Source organism: Hemiscyllium ocellatum, chromosome 6 (genome assembly GCF_020745735.1).
Source record: "Hemiscyllium ocellatum isolate sHemOce1 chromosome 6, sHemOce1.pat.X.cur, whole genome shotgun sequence".
NCBI classification, from domain to species: domain Eukaryota; kingdom Metazoa; phylum Chordata; class Chondrichthyes; order Orectolobiformes; family Hemiscylliidae; genus Hemiscyllium; species Hemiscyllium ocellatum.
This window is the reverse complement of record NC_083406.1, coordinates 73,621,942-73,641,952: the sequence shown is the minus strand read 5'-3', so window position 1 is coordinate 73,641,952 and position 20,011 is coordinate 73,621,942. Positions and strand designations below refer to the sequence as shown.

The 20,011-nt window shown below is 38.6% G+C and overlaps 1 protein-coding gene across 1 annotated transcript in view; it reads right to left on the bottom strand.

Moving 5' to 3' along the window:
* Positions 1–5,640: 5,640 nt before the first annotated feature.
* LOC132816441 (GRIP and coiled-coil domain-containing protein 2) overlaps positions 5,641–20,011 on the bottom strand; it is a 67,232-nt gene continuing 52,861 nt past the window's right edge. Inside the window, exons 19-23 of the mRNA XM_060826025.1 lie at positions 19,288–19,505; positions 14,815–15,009; positions 13,571–13,710; positions 11,465–11,666; positions 5,641–7,572 (exon numbers count right to left, since the gene is read on the bottom strand). Of these exons, the coding sequence (XP_060682008.1) occupies positions 7,505–7,572; positions 11,465–11,666; positions 13,571–13,710; positions 14,815–15,009; positions 19,288–19,505 (823 nt within the window). The 3' untranslated portion in view covers positions 5,641–7,504. The remainder of the gene's footprint in view (positions 7,573–11,464; positions 11,667–13,570; positions 13,711–14,814; positions 15,010–19,287; positions 19,506–20,011) is intronic.

The following is a 20,011-nucleotide window of genomic DNA, read 5'->3' as shown; positions in this document are numbered from 1 at the left end:
AGACATGACCCACTCTCACTAGTATCCTTACATACAGATGAGGAAGGACACCACTTCAACTAGGACAACACATTCATCCTAGGACAAGGCAAACAGACACATGGGTGAGAATTCCTAGAAGCATGGATTCCAACTAGAATTCTATTAACAACTGACTTGGATCCCATTTACCACTGCCTGAGAAAAAGAACAGGAAATGGCATCACCACAGGAACTGACATCATCACAGGACATTATGTCACTAACCCAAGGAAAACTAAACATAGATATAAAAAGCGTGCCATAGCACCAGTGCTTCACCCGAAGGTTCACTGATGATGTTACGTGGTATGATGATGAAACATCTGAAAATGAACTTTCCAGCTCAGGGAGCAAACCAACATCCAGGACCTCAACCTGAGCTCCAAATCTTCTCAAAACTTTTCTTCATGTCACCATTCTATCATTTGCTAATTAATTTAAACCTGTGTATTCTCATTCTTGCTCCTTTCATGAGTTGAAACAGTTTCTCCAAGCTTATTTTGTCCAGATTCCTCATAACTGCCTCCACCTATTGTTGTCTTGCTTTTTGCAGGAAAACCATCCTAACTTCTTCCATTTATATTCATAATTGGAGTTGCTTATCCATGAAATTACGCTCATGATTTTTTGACGCATTTTCTTCACTGCCTCAACATTCTTTCTAAAACGGAGCACAGAAATTGATGCAATACTCCAGCTGAGGCTGAGCTAGAATTAAAAGGTATCTAAATTTTGAATGGGAGCTTGCTTTTATTTCCCCTTACAGTCATAATTCTCTGGAAAATACTTGGAAACAATTTCACAAATTAAGATACAAATTATTTTCAATCATCAGTTCACCAGTCTGGAAGAATGAGGGGCAAATCATGTTAATAATCATCTGGTTAGAGCTACTGATCCTATGCAATGTGCACGTGTGAAGTTGATCACAAGTTTTCTACATTAGCAATCACCTATTAATCATCAACCCCTCCACTAGTTTGTTGAAAACTATTCCCATGTTTTCCACTGAGCTGCATTAGAGGGTACAGGTACATCAAAGAGTTGCACCAAAACTGGGGAAAGTATTATGAATGATCCAATCTGCAGACAGTATCCATTATATGCAAGAATTTTAAGGTAGATATTTGATATTCTAATCACTACTTTTTAATAATAGCAGTGTTAAAAGACACATTTCCCATTGATGCTCCTGCTTTGTCCTCCTGTCGATTCAATAAAATGAATAATTTTCTTCTGCTGTCCACTTTGCTCTTGCCCTCCTCCAGACCTGCCCCATTCCCTTAACTACTCAGACTCCATCTGCTCCCTCCCAGCCCCACTCTCAACCTTGCCCCCTTGCCCCCCCCCCCCCCCCCCCCCGCTCCTATCCCAGACTGGTGGCAATGGTTCCAACAGAATCATTTGGTCCAAGGTCCTCTTCAGGCATCATGTAGCAACAGCACTAATTGGATGCATGGCTCTCGATCACAAACAGTATGTCAAGTTGCTCAAATTTAACGAACAGGAGCTAGGAGACATCTCCTCCTGGCCAGGCAGTGGATGGTAAAAGGGTGCAATTCTCTTTTCCAGAAGTTGAAATTCTTCCAGCAACTGGAAAGATGACAGGAATCTGACTGATAGAAGCAGGGATGATATTTTCTCTGATTTGGGGTTCTTGAACCAGACGTCAATATCTAAGGATGTGGAATTAGTTATTTAGGACTGAGATGAAGAAAAATCTTTTCATCTAAAAAGTATTGAATCTATACAATTCATTAACGCAGAAAGCTATGGTGGCCAGGTCACTGAATATATTCAAGAAGTAAGTACCTTTTCAGATTCTCAAGTCACTTAGATATGGGAGAAAGAAAGCAGAAATCTAGCATTGCGATTTTATTGAGTAGCAGAGCTTAAATGGCTGAATTGCTGACTCCTGCTCCTAGCTTTTGTGTTTCTATAACCTACAGATCATATCGAACAACACATACTGTTTTCTGGTGACAGTACTGACTGCACTCAACCAATCAGTACTTGCAGAACTCAAATAATTTTGTCAAGTGTTATAAGTGATTCTACAGTTGGACAATATTTGCCAAATAATCCAATGTGCACTAATAATTACATACAAAAAATTTCAGATTATAAATTGAATTTGCAATATGGCTCACTTACACTTATAGAAATGAAATGTATACACAGGCAGGCAAAAGGAACATGTCTGGGCATTTTTTTGAAAACTGGGCATGTTTAAAATTTAAACAATTAAACACTACACAATTGGCTTGTTAACTGATCAGCAATTGTTTTTACACAACATAAATTGCTGCTCCTTATTAAATTTGGCTTTTTAAATTCATTTGTGAGAAGTGTGTGTTGCTGGATAGCTAGCATTTATTGCCCATCGCTAGCTGCCCTTGAACTGAGTGAGTTGCTTGGTCATTTCAGAGGGCAGTTGAGAGTCAACCACATTGTTCTGGGTCTACGGTCACGCGTAGGCCAGACGAGGTAAGGATGGCAGTTTTCCAATAATCGGCAATGATTTCATGGTCATGAGTAGGTTCTTAATTCCAGATTTGCTTTTTAATTGAATTCAAATTTTACCATCCACACCTCTACACATTACGCCTTGCACCCTTATCACTCACTCTTAATTAAGAACACCTGCTTTCTGTCCAACCTGTCTATCAGGGTCTCCCCTCGACCATCTCTGTTCCAAAAAAGACCTGAGCATTTCCAACCTCTCGATACCTCAAGCAGTTCATCTGAGGCAACACCTTAGTAAATTTCCGTTGCAGTCCTTCAGTGCAATCAAATCTTTCATTATAACGTGGTGACTTGAACTGCAAACATTACCTATGGCCTTAACAAAGTTCTGTATAGGTCCAACATAACCACTCTATATTTATAAAATGTCTCAACTGATAAAAGACAAATATTCCACGTCTAACTATTGTATTAATCTACCCTGCCACCTTCAGAAATTTGCGTATAAATACTTCAAAATCCTCGAGTGTCCTACCATTCATCGAGTACTCCCTTGTCTTGTTACTTCTTCCAATGTGTAGCACCTTACTTAGCAGGATTAAATTCCATCTGTCACACATCTGCTCATTTGACCAACCTGTTTATGCGTTCCTGTAAGCAAAGGTTTTCTTCCTCAATGTCAACTACACAGCCAAAATTTGTGTCATTAACAAACTCAATCGTCTTATCACCCCACCCCCCCAAAAAAAAACTCATGTATATCATCAATATGTTTCACGAACAAGGGACTGTCAAATGCCACTGGACCCTGACCTCCAGTCCCACAAACAGCCTTTTCATTACAATCTTGCCCCCTGCCACAAAGCCAATCTTGGATCCAAGTTACTCTGGATCCAATGTGCCTTACCTATTTTATCAGTCTTCCATGTGGCACCTTGTCAAAAGTTTTGCTGAAATCCATAAATTACAGTACCTGAACAACACTCCTCTGCACAGTTATTTCAAAAAATTCAATTAAATTTGTTAAGCACAACCTCCCTCTGATAAATGGATCAGTGGTGCTGGAAGAGCACAACAGTTTACCTCCCTCTGATAAAGCCATACCCATCACTGATCAAATCTTGCTTCTCTAAATGGACATTAAGTCACTCCTTCACAACTTCCTCCAAAAGTTTCCCTACCACTGATGAGACATTCACTGCTATGTAAGTCCCTCATTTATTTCTCACCGTTCTTGAAAACTGGATCCATACTAGCCATTTCCTGTGGCAAGAGACAAATTAAAAATTGGGTCAGGTTAGGGCCTGACAATTTCCTGACTCATCGCCCTCTGCAGGATGGAATATAACTCCACCAGACTTCAAGATTTGTCTACTTTTAAGCCCTCTAAAATCTCCTCACTCCTACAATCAATCTGCTAAAAACCTTTCAGTTCATCTTCTGAAATTCTGTACCTACATCTCCCAAGATAGATGTGAAATATGTGAACATTCGAGTAATATTCTCCCGTTTCATACACACATTTTCCCCTTTGTTTCTAATAGGCCCTACTCTTTCTCTGGGTATTCTCTTCACCTTCATATATTTTGGGATTTTCTCTAATCTTGCTCCCTCTTTGCTCTTGAAATTGTTTTCTTAAGATCCTTTCACACTACGACTCCGAGTTGATTTGTTCCCTCTGTCCTTTTCATCCAGTTTGAATATTTCTAGACATCCAGAGTTCTCTGGGCTTGATCCTCCTGGGTCCTGTAATCTCCCAATTCCTTTTGAACACCTCCCACTTTTCTGTTACAGATTTACTCTCAAATAGCTATTCCCATTCTACTTTGGCCAGATCCTCAGATCCTGCCTTGTTTTAATAAACTCTGTCTTCCCTCAAAACAAAATCCTTTTTTGCAGACCAACTTTCTTTTTTGACTTGTTAGCCAATCAACAAATCAACCACTTAATTAAAAACACAATTTTACTTTTAAAAAATGGAATTTAGACTTGAATATTCAGCTTGTTATAATATTTTCAAATTACAGACAACATGAATTGTATGGAGTGTAGTGTCTGAAAGGGTTAGTACTGAAAAGTGATATATAAACAGCACCCACTGATTAATATATCACACCAATTCGGTGGGAAATCAGTTTAAGATCTTGAAATAAGACGACCAATTACCTACATCTTCCTCATAGACATAGGTCTGGATTTTCCAAAGGTCAGATAATTTCAAAAGTATAGTTGGGAGTTGCACATAGGGATCCTGCAAAATTCTCATTGGAGCAGAAATGCCCAGGAACTTGAAGATTCTCCTGGGCAACTCCCCTTTGCTTGGAACCCTCTGAAAGTACCCATTTAAAATTGGAGAAGTCAGAGGGATATGCTACAGTTAAGCAAATAAGTAGTCAGAGAAAGTTAAACTACATATTTGAAAGACTAACTCCTGAGTAACTATTACCCCTTCACCACCAGACAAGACAGCCCCCATTGTGCAAAAGACTCACCTTGCCCCCTTGTCCTTATTCCAAATCCGACCCTAATCTTTATCTGCTCCAGACCTGACATCCCCCAATACGGAAACGTCAAAGCACAGAAAATAGGAATAGGCCATTCAGCCCTTCAAGCGTACTTTGTCATTCAATACGATTGTGACTAATCATCCAACTCCGTATCCTCAGTTCCCACTTTCTTTCAATATCCTTAGATATAGTTCTTCGGGTTAAAGGAATCAAACTCCTTCATGAAAACATTGACTATTTTGGCCTGAATTGCTGTTTGTAGCAAAGAATTCCAAAGACTCATCACTCTTTGGATGAGGAAATTTGTCATTTCAGTTTTAAATGGCCTATTTTGTATCCTTAAACTGTGACCACTGGTTTTGCTAAAGTTTACTAATTGAGAGACATAAATCTTGAAAGGGAAATACAGCAGAAAGCATTGTTAAAATGTAAATAAAAACTACCCTCATGAGAAAGGAATGGAGTGAACACCAAAATCTTCACAGGCTATTATCTCAGTTTGCATAAACTGCAGTATTACATGCTGATTCATTTATTACACCATTCTTAGTAGAAAGCATGCAGCAAATTGTAAACACACATTGCCACTTAAATTTATCGATGAAGGTTTAATTTAAATTTACATTGTCAAAGCAGACTTCAATATTTCCACTCCCAAGTACTCTTCTATTAAACTCGTCCTTTATATACAGAATTTATCTTAAGCACATACATAGATAATGTCTTTATTGTAAAGCAAAGATTTCAGCCCTAGGAATTTCTCGTTATATGTAACACTGAAAATTCACAATGGTTGGTTTTCAAGGACCATGTTGTTGTGAAACTGGGACAGGTTTTCAATAATCACAGATCGTAAGTTCAGATTGCTTCATGAAGAAAATGGGTAAACATTCAACACTTGTTACCAAGCTAAAACGTGATTCAGTTCTAACATTTCACAAAATATCTCTGTAGCAAAAATATTGATATATTAGAACAGAAATATTGTTTTATTAGAGAAGCAATAGTTGGTAATGAATTGGACTCAGAGATTGCTTATTGGTAATAAGTCTAAAATATGGATGCTGATTACAAGTGGAAGATCTATTTACAAGCCCGCATAAGCAACAGATCCTTGAGATTAACCTTCACGTGTCTTATTTTATATAAATAATTAGATGCCCTTTTTCCTATTCCAGTGGAAGATAATCAGGGACTCATCACAAAGTATAAGGCTATTGGTAATAAACTGCAAGTAAATAATGTCACAATAAAAGTAAAACATCAGAAGTGAAAAATTATTTAACTAGGGAAGGAAAGGGAAATCAAGGCATCCATCATCTCACCACTCTCACACAATTCCAAGTTCTGTAATGCTGAAGATGGCAGACAGCAAACTAAACAAATAGCCTTTTGGTCACTGTTAGTGAATGGCTAATGGAAATCTGGAGAAGGGAAGGAGGAGGAAACAGAAAGGTCCTTTGTACCCAGAGATTTAAAAAAATAAAAATTTACAGAAGAATAATCATTTCTCAATACGTAGGTCTATATTTCCAGAAAAACAAAGAAATAAAGTGCATGTACATGGTACATGTAAAATAATTATTTAGATCCCTTGATTGGAAAACTATAATTTATAAACAATGCTGAAAGAAATCATGTTAAAAAAAATATTCATTATTCAAGGTTCCATAAACCAACTTCACCTTTACTAAGTGTCCAAATCCTTCAGTCTTTCAGCGTGAATCACTTTGATTTTTCTACGTTTTTCAACATGGTTTATTTTTGCTGTTGATTTATTCTGCAAAGATTACTATTTGCTCATCAAAGTTAAATAAATGAAATATACAACTAATCTCAATAAACACATGACTGATTTGCTAAGGAGCTTTATATGACAACTAGAATTCCATTGTTACTGGATTAATATGCTTCCATGCATCTGTATAATGCTTAAACTTAAATTTGCAAATTTCATATACAAAATCAATTCTGAATTTTGAATATAAATATATTCTACATTCCATCCACCTCTTAAATATTTTAAAATATTTTGTTAGAGATTATGACTTAAGTTGACTAGTTCTTGCTATGTCTAAATTATCGCATCCATAAGTAGATTCTACATTAGAAAACACCAAACATCTGTAGACCCTTTACAATAATATACAAAATAAATGGGTTTTGCCATGTTTAGTGTCATCAGCTGAATGCTAGCATTGCTTTCACATTATTGGAATAAAGCTAATTAGAAATTTACTTTAAATTTAAAAATCAATAAACGTCTGTGTAGGTTTTGCCTTCCAGTTGCAGTTCTTCCCAATTATGCTGTACAATTTAGAAGAATGAAAAAAAGTCAATGCACAAAACAACAAATATACAATGAACTTACAAACCAAATAAGAAACACTAAACAAATGGCTTGAGAACAAGTTTGTAATAAGGCAGTTTTCCTCTCAATAAATTCAACAACCGTCTTCTCTTTTTAAAAAGGCTGAAATGCAAACGTATCTTGCCCCAATCGATCTTTATCACAGTCCAGACCAGTTGTGAAAATATGAAGCCCAACCTGATGACCGTGAAGTGCTTTCATCTTCTCCTAAAATAAAACAACATTAAATAAGTGAATTTTATTATAATACCTTGAAATTTGGTTGCACAACTTTCACATAGTGCTGTTTTGTTCAACAAGAAAAACTGCACATCTCCCCATATCATGAAAAATGACTGGTCAAGAGAGCAACACATTTATAAACCGCCGATACTGTTTTAATACTGGCTAATTGAAACTGCACAATTAGAGGTCGAAGTAGGACTCATTGACTTTTAACCTGGCCCCTCCCAAACACTTTTGGGCAAACCCCTGGCATATGTTTGGTGCTTCGTTGTCACTGACAGATGTCAGAAAGGCAATGAGCAAGCAACAAAATTGGAAAATATTTACTGATGTACAGGTTTGAAATAAAAATTTTAATTTTAGCTGTTCCCTGTCAAATCTGCTGCACTAATGACCAAAATCTCCCATGAACCACTTCTACCTTGCAGCCAATGGGTGAGGAAGGTACAAGCCTATTTCCTTCTCGTGACTTTTCATTTGGAGAAAAATCTCCCCTGTAACAGACTGAGAATTCACTTTCTGGGAAATCAGTCCAAGCATAGAATGTTGCTTAGTTGTAAGGCAGCCTCCTTTAAGGCATTAGATATTAAACAGAAATGTTATAGAGTTTGCAAAGGGAGCCTGGATGATGAAATTTTTGCCTTACTTAGATGTTCTTTTATACTAGGTAAAAGCAATGACTGCAGATGCTGGAAACCAGAGTCTAGATTAGAGTGGTGCTCTAATCTAATTACAGCAGTTCGGGCAGCATCTGAGGAGCAGTAAAATCGATGTTTCGGGCAAAAGCTATACAAATAATAAAAACAGAATTTCTGAACAACATTTGTAATAGCTGACATTATTTAACTGGACAATGATGTGCTACTGGACATGATTTTAGTATAAATAGAGTTTAAAAGTGTGGCCAGGAAAAAAACACAGGTCAGGTCAGGCAGCATCTAAGGAGCAGTAGAGTCAACGTTTCAGGTATAAGCCCTCATAAGGAATGTGGAGGGGGGAAAGGTGCTGAGAAATAAATGGGGCTGCGGCGGAGGGTGGGGGGAGGAAGAGGGCTGATGGTATGGTTATAAGTGGAAGCAGGAGGCAGATGACAGTGATATGTCAGTGGAGAGGGTGAAACAGATAGGTGGGAAGGAAGATGAACAGGTAGGTCAGGTTAAGAGGGCGGTGCTGAGTTGGAGGATTAGACCTGGGGTGAGGTGCAGGGTCGGGAGAAATGGAAAGTGGTGAAGTCAACGTTGAAGCCTTGCGTTTGTCAGGTCTCGAGGCGGCAGATGGGGGGTGGGGGGGGGCGGGAGGAGAAGCCAGGATTTGCACGTCCTTGGGGGAGTGAGAGAGGGAGATGAAGTGGTTGATCACAGGGCGGTGGTCTTTTTGGAGTGCGCGGACTAGTAAGGGCATTAGCATTCGGACAAAAAAAGTAAATCAATTAACATGTGACAACCATACTCGTGCTATCAAACAAGGGTGGCACAGTGGTTAGCACTGCTGTCTCACAGCGCCCGAGACCCGGGTTCATTTCCCGACTCGGGCGACTGACTGTGTGGAGTTTGCACGTTCTCCCCGTGTCTGCGTGGGTTTCCTCCAGGTGCTCTGGTTTCTTCCCACAGTTGAAAGATGTGCGGGTCAGGTGAATGGCCATGCTGAATTGCCCGTAGTGTTAGGTAAGGGGTAAATATAGGGGTATGGGTGGGTTGCGCTTCGGCAGGTCGGTGTGGACTTGTTGGGCCGAAGGGCCTGTTTCCACACTGTAAGTAATCTAATCTAATCTAATCAAGCGAATCAAAGTTACTGTCTGTATTGCTCTGCTCCTCCTGTAGCTTCAATAAACTATCTTGTGAAAGACTTGATATTGAAATATAAGGAAGCCTATGTAGTTGTGGTGCCTAGTCACTAAACAGAGAGAAAGTGAGGACTGCAGATGCTGGAGATCAGAGTTGAAAAGGGTGATGCTGGAAAGCACAGCAGGTCAGGTAGCATCTGAGGAGCAGGAAAGTCGCATTTCAGACATAAGCTCTTCATCAGGAATGTAATCTTACTGCGATGCCCTTTCCAAGGATGCCCACCTTGACGAAGTTCTCCTCTTCTCTCCACAAGGACCACAGCGAGTCTCTCTCTCTCACCGCACCCCCCCCCCCATGTTGTCTCCTCTACCCTGAAGCTCTTCAGCCATGTCCTGAAGCAGACCCACTACTACAGCCACATGTCCTTCCTCAGTATCTGCCTATGCAACAGACTTATCCCATATGGATTCAAGACTCCATTCAGACCATCATTATTTGGACCTGACTAAGACAATCACTACCGACGGCAAATACAAAGCCTCAGAAATGATTCTCCACTTACTCTCCCTACAGTCAGCCCTATCCCAGCTTTCTAATAGTCGTTTTGAAAGGCATTTGTATGTGAAATTCATCATGCTTATACTTTCCATTTCTGATTTTGCAGCAAAATGCACTCAGTAATAAGAGTTCAATTTGATTGCTGAAGGAGATAGACAGTCACTTGTGATGTTCACACAGGTCCATGATCTCCAGTAGAGGGCTCTGCATCCCAACAGCTTTCTCATTACTGCAAGTTCAAGTATAAGATCCCTTGGAAAATCTGTGGGCAACTCTAAGTGAAATGTGGCACTCTTTTCACTAAAGACAGCGATTTCAAACTCCAGCCCAATAACAAGCTGTGGGAGGATAAACTGTTTCCTCTATCAAGTGAATCAATAACCATAGATCACTGTTTAAATAACTGATAAAATAGTAAAGGGCAAGTGAAACATATTTCTATATGGAGGGCTGTAACATGAGGTGAAATGGTGAAATCAGATTCTACAGGAGTTTTCAAATGGCAATTTGGCATATGGTTGATGTTCACTAATTTGTAGGATTATGAGGATAACGTTATGGGGTGGCTAAAGTAACATAGCTTTGTTTGTTCTGGTCTCACAGCATTGTTGACCAGGCCAGCCTTCTGAAAACACTTCAAGAAGGTAGCCCAGACCCTAATCTCTCTAGTTGTTTAAAGCAGGTATAAAGTGAATATTCCAGGAGTGATGCAGTTGGCCCAACCACTCAGTTTGAAACAAAACAGAATTTATTTACAGACTACTGAATGAAACATGAACAAAGGAGAACCGAATTTAGAATAACAACCTATCTGAAAACCCAACTGACTCTTAAAGCAACTTAGCGTTGTTCCAAATACTTGCAAAATCCCCTCGGCAAAAAAAAAGGTAAAATCAAACACAGGTTCTTGCAGGAGAGACTTCAGAGAGAGAATCAGCATTGAAACTCTCTTCCCAGTAGCTGTTTCTTCAGGTCCCCAGCTGAAACTAAACCAAACTAGTAAAAAAACCTGAGCTGGGAGAACTGGCCTTTCATTGTACAAGTGTTTTTTTTTAATTTAAAAACATTTTTAAGTGGATATTTCCAGATATATTGGAAACTCTGCCTTAATGACCTGTCTTGAAAAAGGACAACATAACCTTGTTAAGGAGCACCATCTCCACAACAGCAACAGCATCCATTGTAGAGACCTATTTTACAGACTTTAAGTTCTATTACAAAAACCTATAGAGAACCTGAGTGCATATGTGTGTATTGAACAGTCAGTCACTGAAGTCCAGGCCAAAATATGTGTTTTTTTAAGTCAACCTGTTCAGACATGTTATGACACACCTAGGCAGGTGGGACATTAACCTCGATCTTCTGGCTCAGAGGTAAGGACACTACCACTAGGCTAATATTTGTAATGGCATTATAAATAACAACAGTTTGGAACCCACTAACTTTATATTCAAGAATTGCTCACAAGCTGATTGGATTCCTGAATAAGAGAACAAAAGCCCACGCTTCAAGTTTTAAGTTTCAAATTTTACCTTGAGCTATCGCAGATACCTTGCTTCGCTCCTCTGGGCTCAGTTGTAACATTGTGTCAATTACTGGAAGCAGGCTTTGCTTCTCACTACCTGCATTTAGGAATATGAACTTCAATATAACATTCTTCAAATACTCCAGGTTTGCAATAGATTTTTCACGTTCCTGGTTTCTCTCTAGTCTTCTCACTTCATTCTTCAGCAGCTATGTGGGGAAAAGAACACTTTGTGACTTGTATATCGAGTTAGGACATAAGATCAGAAAGAAGTATATACTGAACTTAAGCATTCTATGAGTTATAACATTTCCTGCTATCTTACATAGCCCCAGCACAGGTTTCACAGCTGACTTTTTTTTCTACATTACTTTCAATATAATTGAATTTCTGCCAATGGGGTTATTTGCTGATTATTTTAATTCAACTTTTATTCAGGACAAAGTTCAAACTAAAACAAAAAAACTTTTTACATTGTGACTAATTAAACAATCGAGTCAGCTCATTTGCATCAGGGCAATGATTGGAACATGTAAATGAGAGATGGTGACATAGTAGTCATACCACAAAACTAGTACAGAGGAACGTTGATTATCCGAAGGACGTGGGTGGGGAGTATTTCGTTCGGTTAATTGAATGCCGGATAATCAATTGCCAGATAACATAATGTAGCCAAGCATCAGGACCTTGTGATCTTGTTCAGATAATCCGAAATTCGGATAATCAAATATCGGGTAATAGAGGTACCTCTGTAATCCAGAGGCACAAGCTACTGCTCTGATGTTTAAAACTCACTGATGCAGCTGGTGGAAATTATGTTCAATTAAGAAAACCAATACACCAGCATTCAGGAAACGATTATCAATTGTCATAAAGAGCCACCTTGTTCACTAATGTTGTTTACAGAAGGAAATCTGTTATCCTCACAGTGTTACCTACATGCAGTGATAGCATCTTAACCATGTGTTTGGATTTTAACTGCCTAAAAATTGCTTAAAAGCCTAAATGAATCAAGGTATACAACCTGTCATTGACCAAGGCACTGGAAAGTGTGGGAGATGCATGGGAATACCATCACCTGCAAGTTCCCCTCCAAGCAACATACCACCCTGACTTGGAAATGTATTGCAGTGCCTCCATTGTCACTAGGCAAAATCCTGCAACTCCCTACCCAACAGCACTATGAATGTACCTACTGACTATGAACTACGGTGATTAAAATAGTGGCTCACCATCACTTCCTACTGAAGGGCAAACCAGCAAAGCCCACATCCCAGAAGGAATTGAATAGGATTTCCAACACGAATGCTACAACGGCTACTGCTGAAAAGTATTTTTTGTGAACAGATACGAAGTAATGAAACATACAATTTACTTTTTAGGAGCAATTTACGGCAGATGCTGGAATCTGAACTGAAAACAAAAAATACTGAGATCACAGCAGGTCAGGCATCATCCATGGACAGAGAGCAAGCTCATGTTGAGTTTAGATGACTCTTCAATTCATTAAGTTTTCCTGTGATTAGAAGAATACTAATAAATTGTATTGAATAATTGATAAAAGAATCAGTCAAATCATGTATTCACTGTGGTTTTCCTAAATGCCTGAAGACATCAATGGGAAATTGAGAAAGTACAACTCCTAGAAAAGGCAGGCAGAGTCTAATGTTGGTAACAAGGAGGTGCAACATCCGGAAAGAAAAGACCAGGCTGGAGAAGGACTGAATGGGTGTTGTCACTAAAACAGAATGGAGGAAGGAAAATATGGCGCAGAATTTCAGTTAACAGAAAGAGATGTCTATAATACCTTGTAAGGAATGGCTTAAAACATATAGATGGCCTCCCTCCCTCTTACCTGTTCTTGTGACATACATCAGAAGACGACTATTGTAACACACTATAGTGCCTAACAATATAGGACTACACATTTCATCACGTAATCCTAAAAGTCAAATGAGTTGCATATGATTCTTGGTATCAAGGAAGATAACATCTAACAAGAATCAGATTTATTGAAGAACTAAGAACTACACTTTATCTTATATTCTATGAAGAAATAAATAGATCTGGCACTACTTAATTAAGTGTTCCATCCCAGTGAATGTTTACCTACCGTGATTTGTTCCATAAGGATGGCATTAGTAGCTTCAGTCTCACGCAAGAGGCTATTCAAATGGTCAATACTCTTCGTAGCTGTATTTAATTTCTGTGTTATTTCTTCCTTGGTTGGCTCTGGCTGCCATAGTGCAACATCTGCAAATCATCAATGGAATAGGGAGAACAGTTCTCTGGTTAATCTCGGTGTAAAAGAATTTTAGTTACTTTTCTTAAGCTTTTTTTTAGAAGAGGAAGTCAAAAGTAGCTTCCCTAGTTTTTTTTAAACTCCTGGGCCAGCAGACATTTTAAATCTGCATTCTTAATCGTTTCCCAAATTCTTTCCCTTCATAAATAATCCACCAACATGGAGGGGAAATGCAGCTGATGTATTTCTAGATATGTAACACTACTGTTCTCAACCAAAAACTTACAAAATATAGAAATGGTGTCCTAAAATGGTTCATGCTCAGGTCTGCCTTTCCTTGTCAGTTTCAATATACAAAGAATACCATTTAGAGTCAAGAGTCATAGAGATGTACAGCATGGAAACAGACCCTTTGGTTCAACTCGTCCATGCTGACCAGATATCCCAACCCAATCTAGTCCAACTTGCCAGCACCCGGCCCATATCCTTCTAAACCATGTACCCATCCAGATGCCTTTAAATGTTGCAATTGTACCAGCCTCCATCACTTCCTCTGGCAGCTCATTCCATACACGTACCACCTTCTGCGTGAAAAAGTTTCCCCTTAGGTTTCTTATAACTTTCCCCTCTCACCCTAAACCTCTGGCCTCTAGTTCTGCACCCCCCCCACTCCAGGGAAGAGACTTTATCTATTTATCCTATCCATGTCCCTCATGATTTTATACACCTCTATAAGGTCACCCCTCAGTCTCTGAAGCTCAAGGGAAAACAGCCCCAGCTTATTCAACCTCTCCCTAAAACTCAAATCCTCCAACCCTGGCAACATCTTTGTAAATCTTTTCTGAACCCTTTCAAGTTTCACAACATCCTTCCAATAGGAAAATTACAAAAATATGTTTCATAGCAATTTTTGCAAACACATAAGATTTAAAAAAAGACTTACTTATGTTTTGAGGATAATTGCCCATAAAATAAAGTAGCTTTCTTAAAATAATCACCAAGAAAGAAAACACCAATTAAGTTTATTGCTTTACAAATATTTTCATTATCTTTCCATATCAGACAAATCAGCTAAACATTCCAAGGCTGTTGTAAATTTAAAACTGTCAACCAACCTAATGCTGTCTCAGGGGAAGTGAGTAATTGCTCAAGAGAGGCAACTTGGGTATTGGAAGAAGATACCGATTCTGTTTCAGTCATCTCCATTCCTTCTCCTTCTCCACGGTCAATTGAATTGATATCTATCACAGATGTGTCCACATTTCTTCTGTCACGTAGGATCTTCCCAGGTGGCTCAAGTGGTGCAGGGTCTTACACAATTAAAAAAACAAACAAAAATAAGACTTCCTCGTTGTGATGAAACTGGTGCTTTAACACTAAATGGATACTATGGAAATTCATGTAAGATGTTGTAGAGGCTTTGATCAGAATTATTCATATAGTCTTGGAAAGAGACATATTACTAAAATACATTAGCTTTATAAAATCATAAACTACATCAACAATGGGGTAAATATTCTCATTTATATGAACTTAAATATTAAATACCTATCACTACCCATTCTCTTCCTGATGGTATTTCTAAAATTTTTCTGCAGGGTCTGGACATTGAATAGTATCTTTTTAATATTCATTCATTCATTCATATGAGCATTACTAACACAGCCAGCACTTATTGCCCATCCCTGATTGTTCACAAGAAGCTTGTGTTGAGCTGCCTTTCAAAACCACTGCAGTGCAGCCTAATTACAAAATTCAAGGGGGCATTTTTTGTTCATTCATGGGATGGGGGTGTTGAGGTGAGACCATTACTTATTGCCTATCCCTAACTGAATTGGAAACGTGAAGGTGAGCTGTATTCTTCAACTACTGCAGTCCTTCGATTGTGTACTCATGCACACTGCTGTTAGGAAGGCTGTTCCATGATTTTTTATCCAGTCACAATAAAACAACAGTGGTAGAGTTCTGAGTCAGGATGGTGTGGGAATTGGGGAGCAACTTGCAGGTAGTGGAGTTCCCATGTACCTGCTGCACTTCTCCCTCTTGCTGGTTGAGGATGTTGCTTTGGAAGCTGCTGTCAAAGGAGCCTTGGTTAGTATCAGTGCTGAATGGAATGTATGTTGAAGGACGAGAGTGGCACACCAATCAATCCTTTGTCCTGTCAAGTCTGAAGCTTCAAGTATTGTTGGAGTAATAGGTATCTAGCAAGTGGACAGTATTCCATCACAATCCTGAAGTATGCCTTACAGATGATGGAAAGGTTTACAGGAGACAGGTGGTGAGTAATTCATCACAGAATTCCTAGTCTCTAATATGCTTTTGCAATCACACTATTCTTTTGCTGCTCTAGTTAAGTTTCAATCAAAGATAAAGCCCAGCAGATTGATAGTAGGAACTCAGCGATGGCAATTCCATTGAACATCAAGGACAATGATCCAATTATCTCATGTCTTGCCAGGCATCTCTGGCACAAATGTTAATTGCTGTCCAGATCTTGCTACATTTGAACACAGATTGGTTCAGTACCTGAGGAGTTTTGAATGATTCTGAATATTGGGTAGTCATTAGTGAATATCCCTACTTCAGAGGATTCATTTGTGAACATGCTCATTTCTGACCTTATGATGGACAACTAATGATATATCTGAAGCTAACTGGGCTCAGGACACTGCCATGAGGAACTTCTGCACAATGTCCACAAGCTGAGATGATTGGTCTCCAACCACTATCACCTTTTTTCCTGCGACAATACTCCATTCAGCAAGGAGTTTTCCCCGATATCTATTGACATCAATTTTCCTTTTCCCCTTGATCTCACATTTGGTTAAATGCTACGCTGATGAGCTACTTATTCTCACCTCAACTTTTACCACTATACTATATTATTTCATTCAGTCAAAGACTGTTATGGATGCCTTTCAGGGGAAATCACAACCATCTAAAGGAGAATGGATTTGGCTACGTGAGCCAAATGGAGCAAGAATACTGCAATGGGCTAAGTGAACTGAATTATATCATATGCAGTACAATCCTCTCAACATTTCTTCTAACTTTAACACCATTACCACTGTCTGATCACCTTCGGACTCAAATAATAAACGTCTTCCCCACAAACCTTCCTTTCCCCTACTCGATAACTCACTTCCAGAAGAATTACCAGGTTTTCCAACTGATCAGTTGCGATGCACTCTGAAGTGTTATGATATTATCACTTTTAAATGAAGGCTTGCGACATGGCTTGGAAAGGGTGGACGCTAGGAAATTGTTTCCGTCAGGCGAGGAGACTAGGACACATGGACACAGCCTTAGAATTAGAGGGGGTCAATTCAGAACAGAAATGCAGAGACATTTCTTCAGCCAGAGAGTGGTGGGCCTGTGCAATTCATTGCTGTAGAGTGCACTGGAGGCCGGGACGCTAAATGTCTTCAAGGCAGAGATTGATAAATTCTTGATGTCACAAGGAATTAAGGGTTACGGGGAGAATGCTGGTAAGTGGAGTTGAAATGCCCATCAGCCATGATTGAATGGCGGAGTGGACTCGATGGGCCGAATGGCCTTACTTCCACTCCTATGTCTTATGGTCTTATACTATTTGAAAAATTGGATTCTAGAATGGACAGAGAAAGCTTTAGCTTTAAGTTTGAATTGTATTTCTATATTACGCTTGTTGAGAAAGATGCTTTAATATCACTTTGAAGTCAGTTGTGTTGGGCTATCTGAACTTTATTTACATACATTTTAATGAGATTTTCAAAACACTCGAGGCAAATAGCTTACTGCTTAGAAGGACAAAAAGTATAATTGGCTTATTGACAAGATATCCAATAGCATAGGGACACAAACAGTTTTCTTTTAGAGAGAACCACCAAGACATTGAAGTGACTGTGAAAGGTTTCCTAAAGACAGACAGACAGACAGACCGACCGAGAGAGACAGACAGACAGACAGACAGAAAAAGGAGGTGGGGGGCAGCAGTACAGTTCAGCAGTCTCCAGAACAGCCAGGGCAGGAGATAAAAGTCCTGAGAATCTCCAGAAACAGAAGACCATGGAAAATAACTTTAAGGAATATAGGTTAAGTAGTAAATGAGTTGTGTTAGCACTTTAAGAACCTCATGATGATATATTAATTGAAACGAGCAAGCAACACATGATTTAAGTTTGTCAGAAAGAAACCACATATAGCTGTGTCAATTGAAGAAGGAACTTTAGCGTGGAAACGCTGTATTCCTTCACCATGGTTTGGGTATCTGCAAGGTAGATGTTGAAGAGAAAAAGAATGGTTACATCTTTATTGCTGCTATTTGTACTAAAACAGTTGCAAATATTTCTTATATGGTGCAAAAATAAGTTGTTTCTTTTTGTTTTCTGCAAATTTCCCTTTTTGTATATAAACTTTAACGTTTTGTTAAAAGTACAATGGTAGCCTCTTGTGAATTTGCTCAGTGATTGACCACCAAGGTAACTAAATTGCAAAAATAAAGCCTATGGTCTGTCAAGCCAGGTTTTGCTCTGTGATCTGACTTGTCCAGTGTTAACATTAGCTGGGATCATTACATATGGCAGATAAGATCAAGAACAGAATCTGCCAATCACCATTATTTGAAATAGATGGTATGATGCTGTTATTTAATTACACCGTAATAAAAAGAATTCTTTAAGAAATACTTACATGCAATGATAAATATTTTACTCTTAATGGGAAAATATCAGACATAGAAGTGTCAATTTGCAATGCATGTAACAATGACAAATTACCATTCCTTCAGTGTCACTGGGTCAAAATCCTGGAATTCCCCAATGTGGATTCCTACAATAAATGGCCTACAACAATTCAAGGTGGGTGAAAGATCACCACCATTTCAAGGGCAACTAAATGATGGGCAACAAATGCTGTCTCAGCCAGAGATGCCCTCATCCTAAGAATAATCAGAAGATTAATGAAGCATTATTGTAATTGCAACCATAGGTAAACTGAAATAATATATTTCTGTTAACTTAAAAAAAACACACACAACTCTCTAATTTGTAACTCAAAATAAAGCAAAATACTGCAGATGCTAGAGATCTGAAACAAAATGCTGTAGAAACTCAGCAGGTTTGGCAGCATTTGTAAACAGAGAAAACAAATTAATATTGAGTCCGATATAACTCTCTGTCAGAACTACAGAACTGTTCTGAAATCATATTGGACTTGAAACATTAACTCTGTTCCTCTCCAGACAGATACTGCCAGACCTGTTGAGTTTCTCCGGTACTTTCAGTTTGTAACTAATTTGCAACATTTAACAACATTTTAACAACTTGTATAAAAACTGTAGTGTGCTTTATAAATTAGAGATAACAAGAATATAAATCGTGATTTTGGTATCTAAATATATCTAAAATTATAGTCATTTTAATCAATTTGTTTGCATATGTGATGTCACGCCTCTGGGGCAGGTGTGACTAAACTTGGATATTCTAGCCCAAAGAGAGACAGACCCTACCACTATGCCACAACAGCCCTCATCTAAAATTATACCCTGTATAAAGACGTAGTCTCTCACTGACAGATGGTTATTCTACAGGTTCTACATTGAGACTTACTTGCTAAACTGCTTTCAGTTTGAAGCTGGAAGATCTGTGCCTCCATTTTAGTTAATTGTTTCTGTAACATTTCAACGGTCTTCTTGTGACCTTCCTGTAGGTTCTGAATTTGCTCACAGAAGCTTTTCTGTGCTGCTTCATTCTGGGCAGTCATCTGGCTCACAGTCTGAGCATGCTCTGATTTCAGCAAGACATTTTCAGACTGCACACAGCAAAGTCTGCAATATTTAAAAATATAACTTCATTTTAGCACAATCATGAAACAATATGTAAATCTTCCTTATAATATTTCATGCTGGACTCCACCCTCCATCCATGCATTAAGTGAATAGATAAGAGATTACCATGCTAGTTTATGTTCATGCTCTTCCACAGTTGGTTTTAGTAGATTTACATCAATGGCAACATCTTAGTTTTCTCTTTTTATTAAATAGTTCAGTTTTGAAATACTCAGTTGAATTGAGCATTTCAACAAATCTGGTTTTTCTAATATCACATGATTATAGCAGTGTTTCATAGTCTCTCAGCACATCATACCTGCACCAACTCGATAAAAGTGAGAATGTTTTGCTCAGTTACACAAAATATTGGTGAAAATTGAACAGTGTTTTAGTCCCCTTATGTGAATGGAAACAGATGCAGTTCAGAAGAAGTTTACTAAATTACTTAGAATGAATGGGCTCTGTCATGAAGTCAGGGGTGGGAGAGATTGGGTTTGATTCCA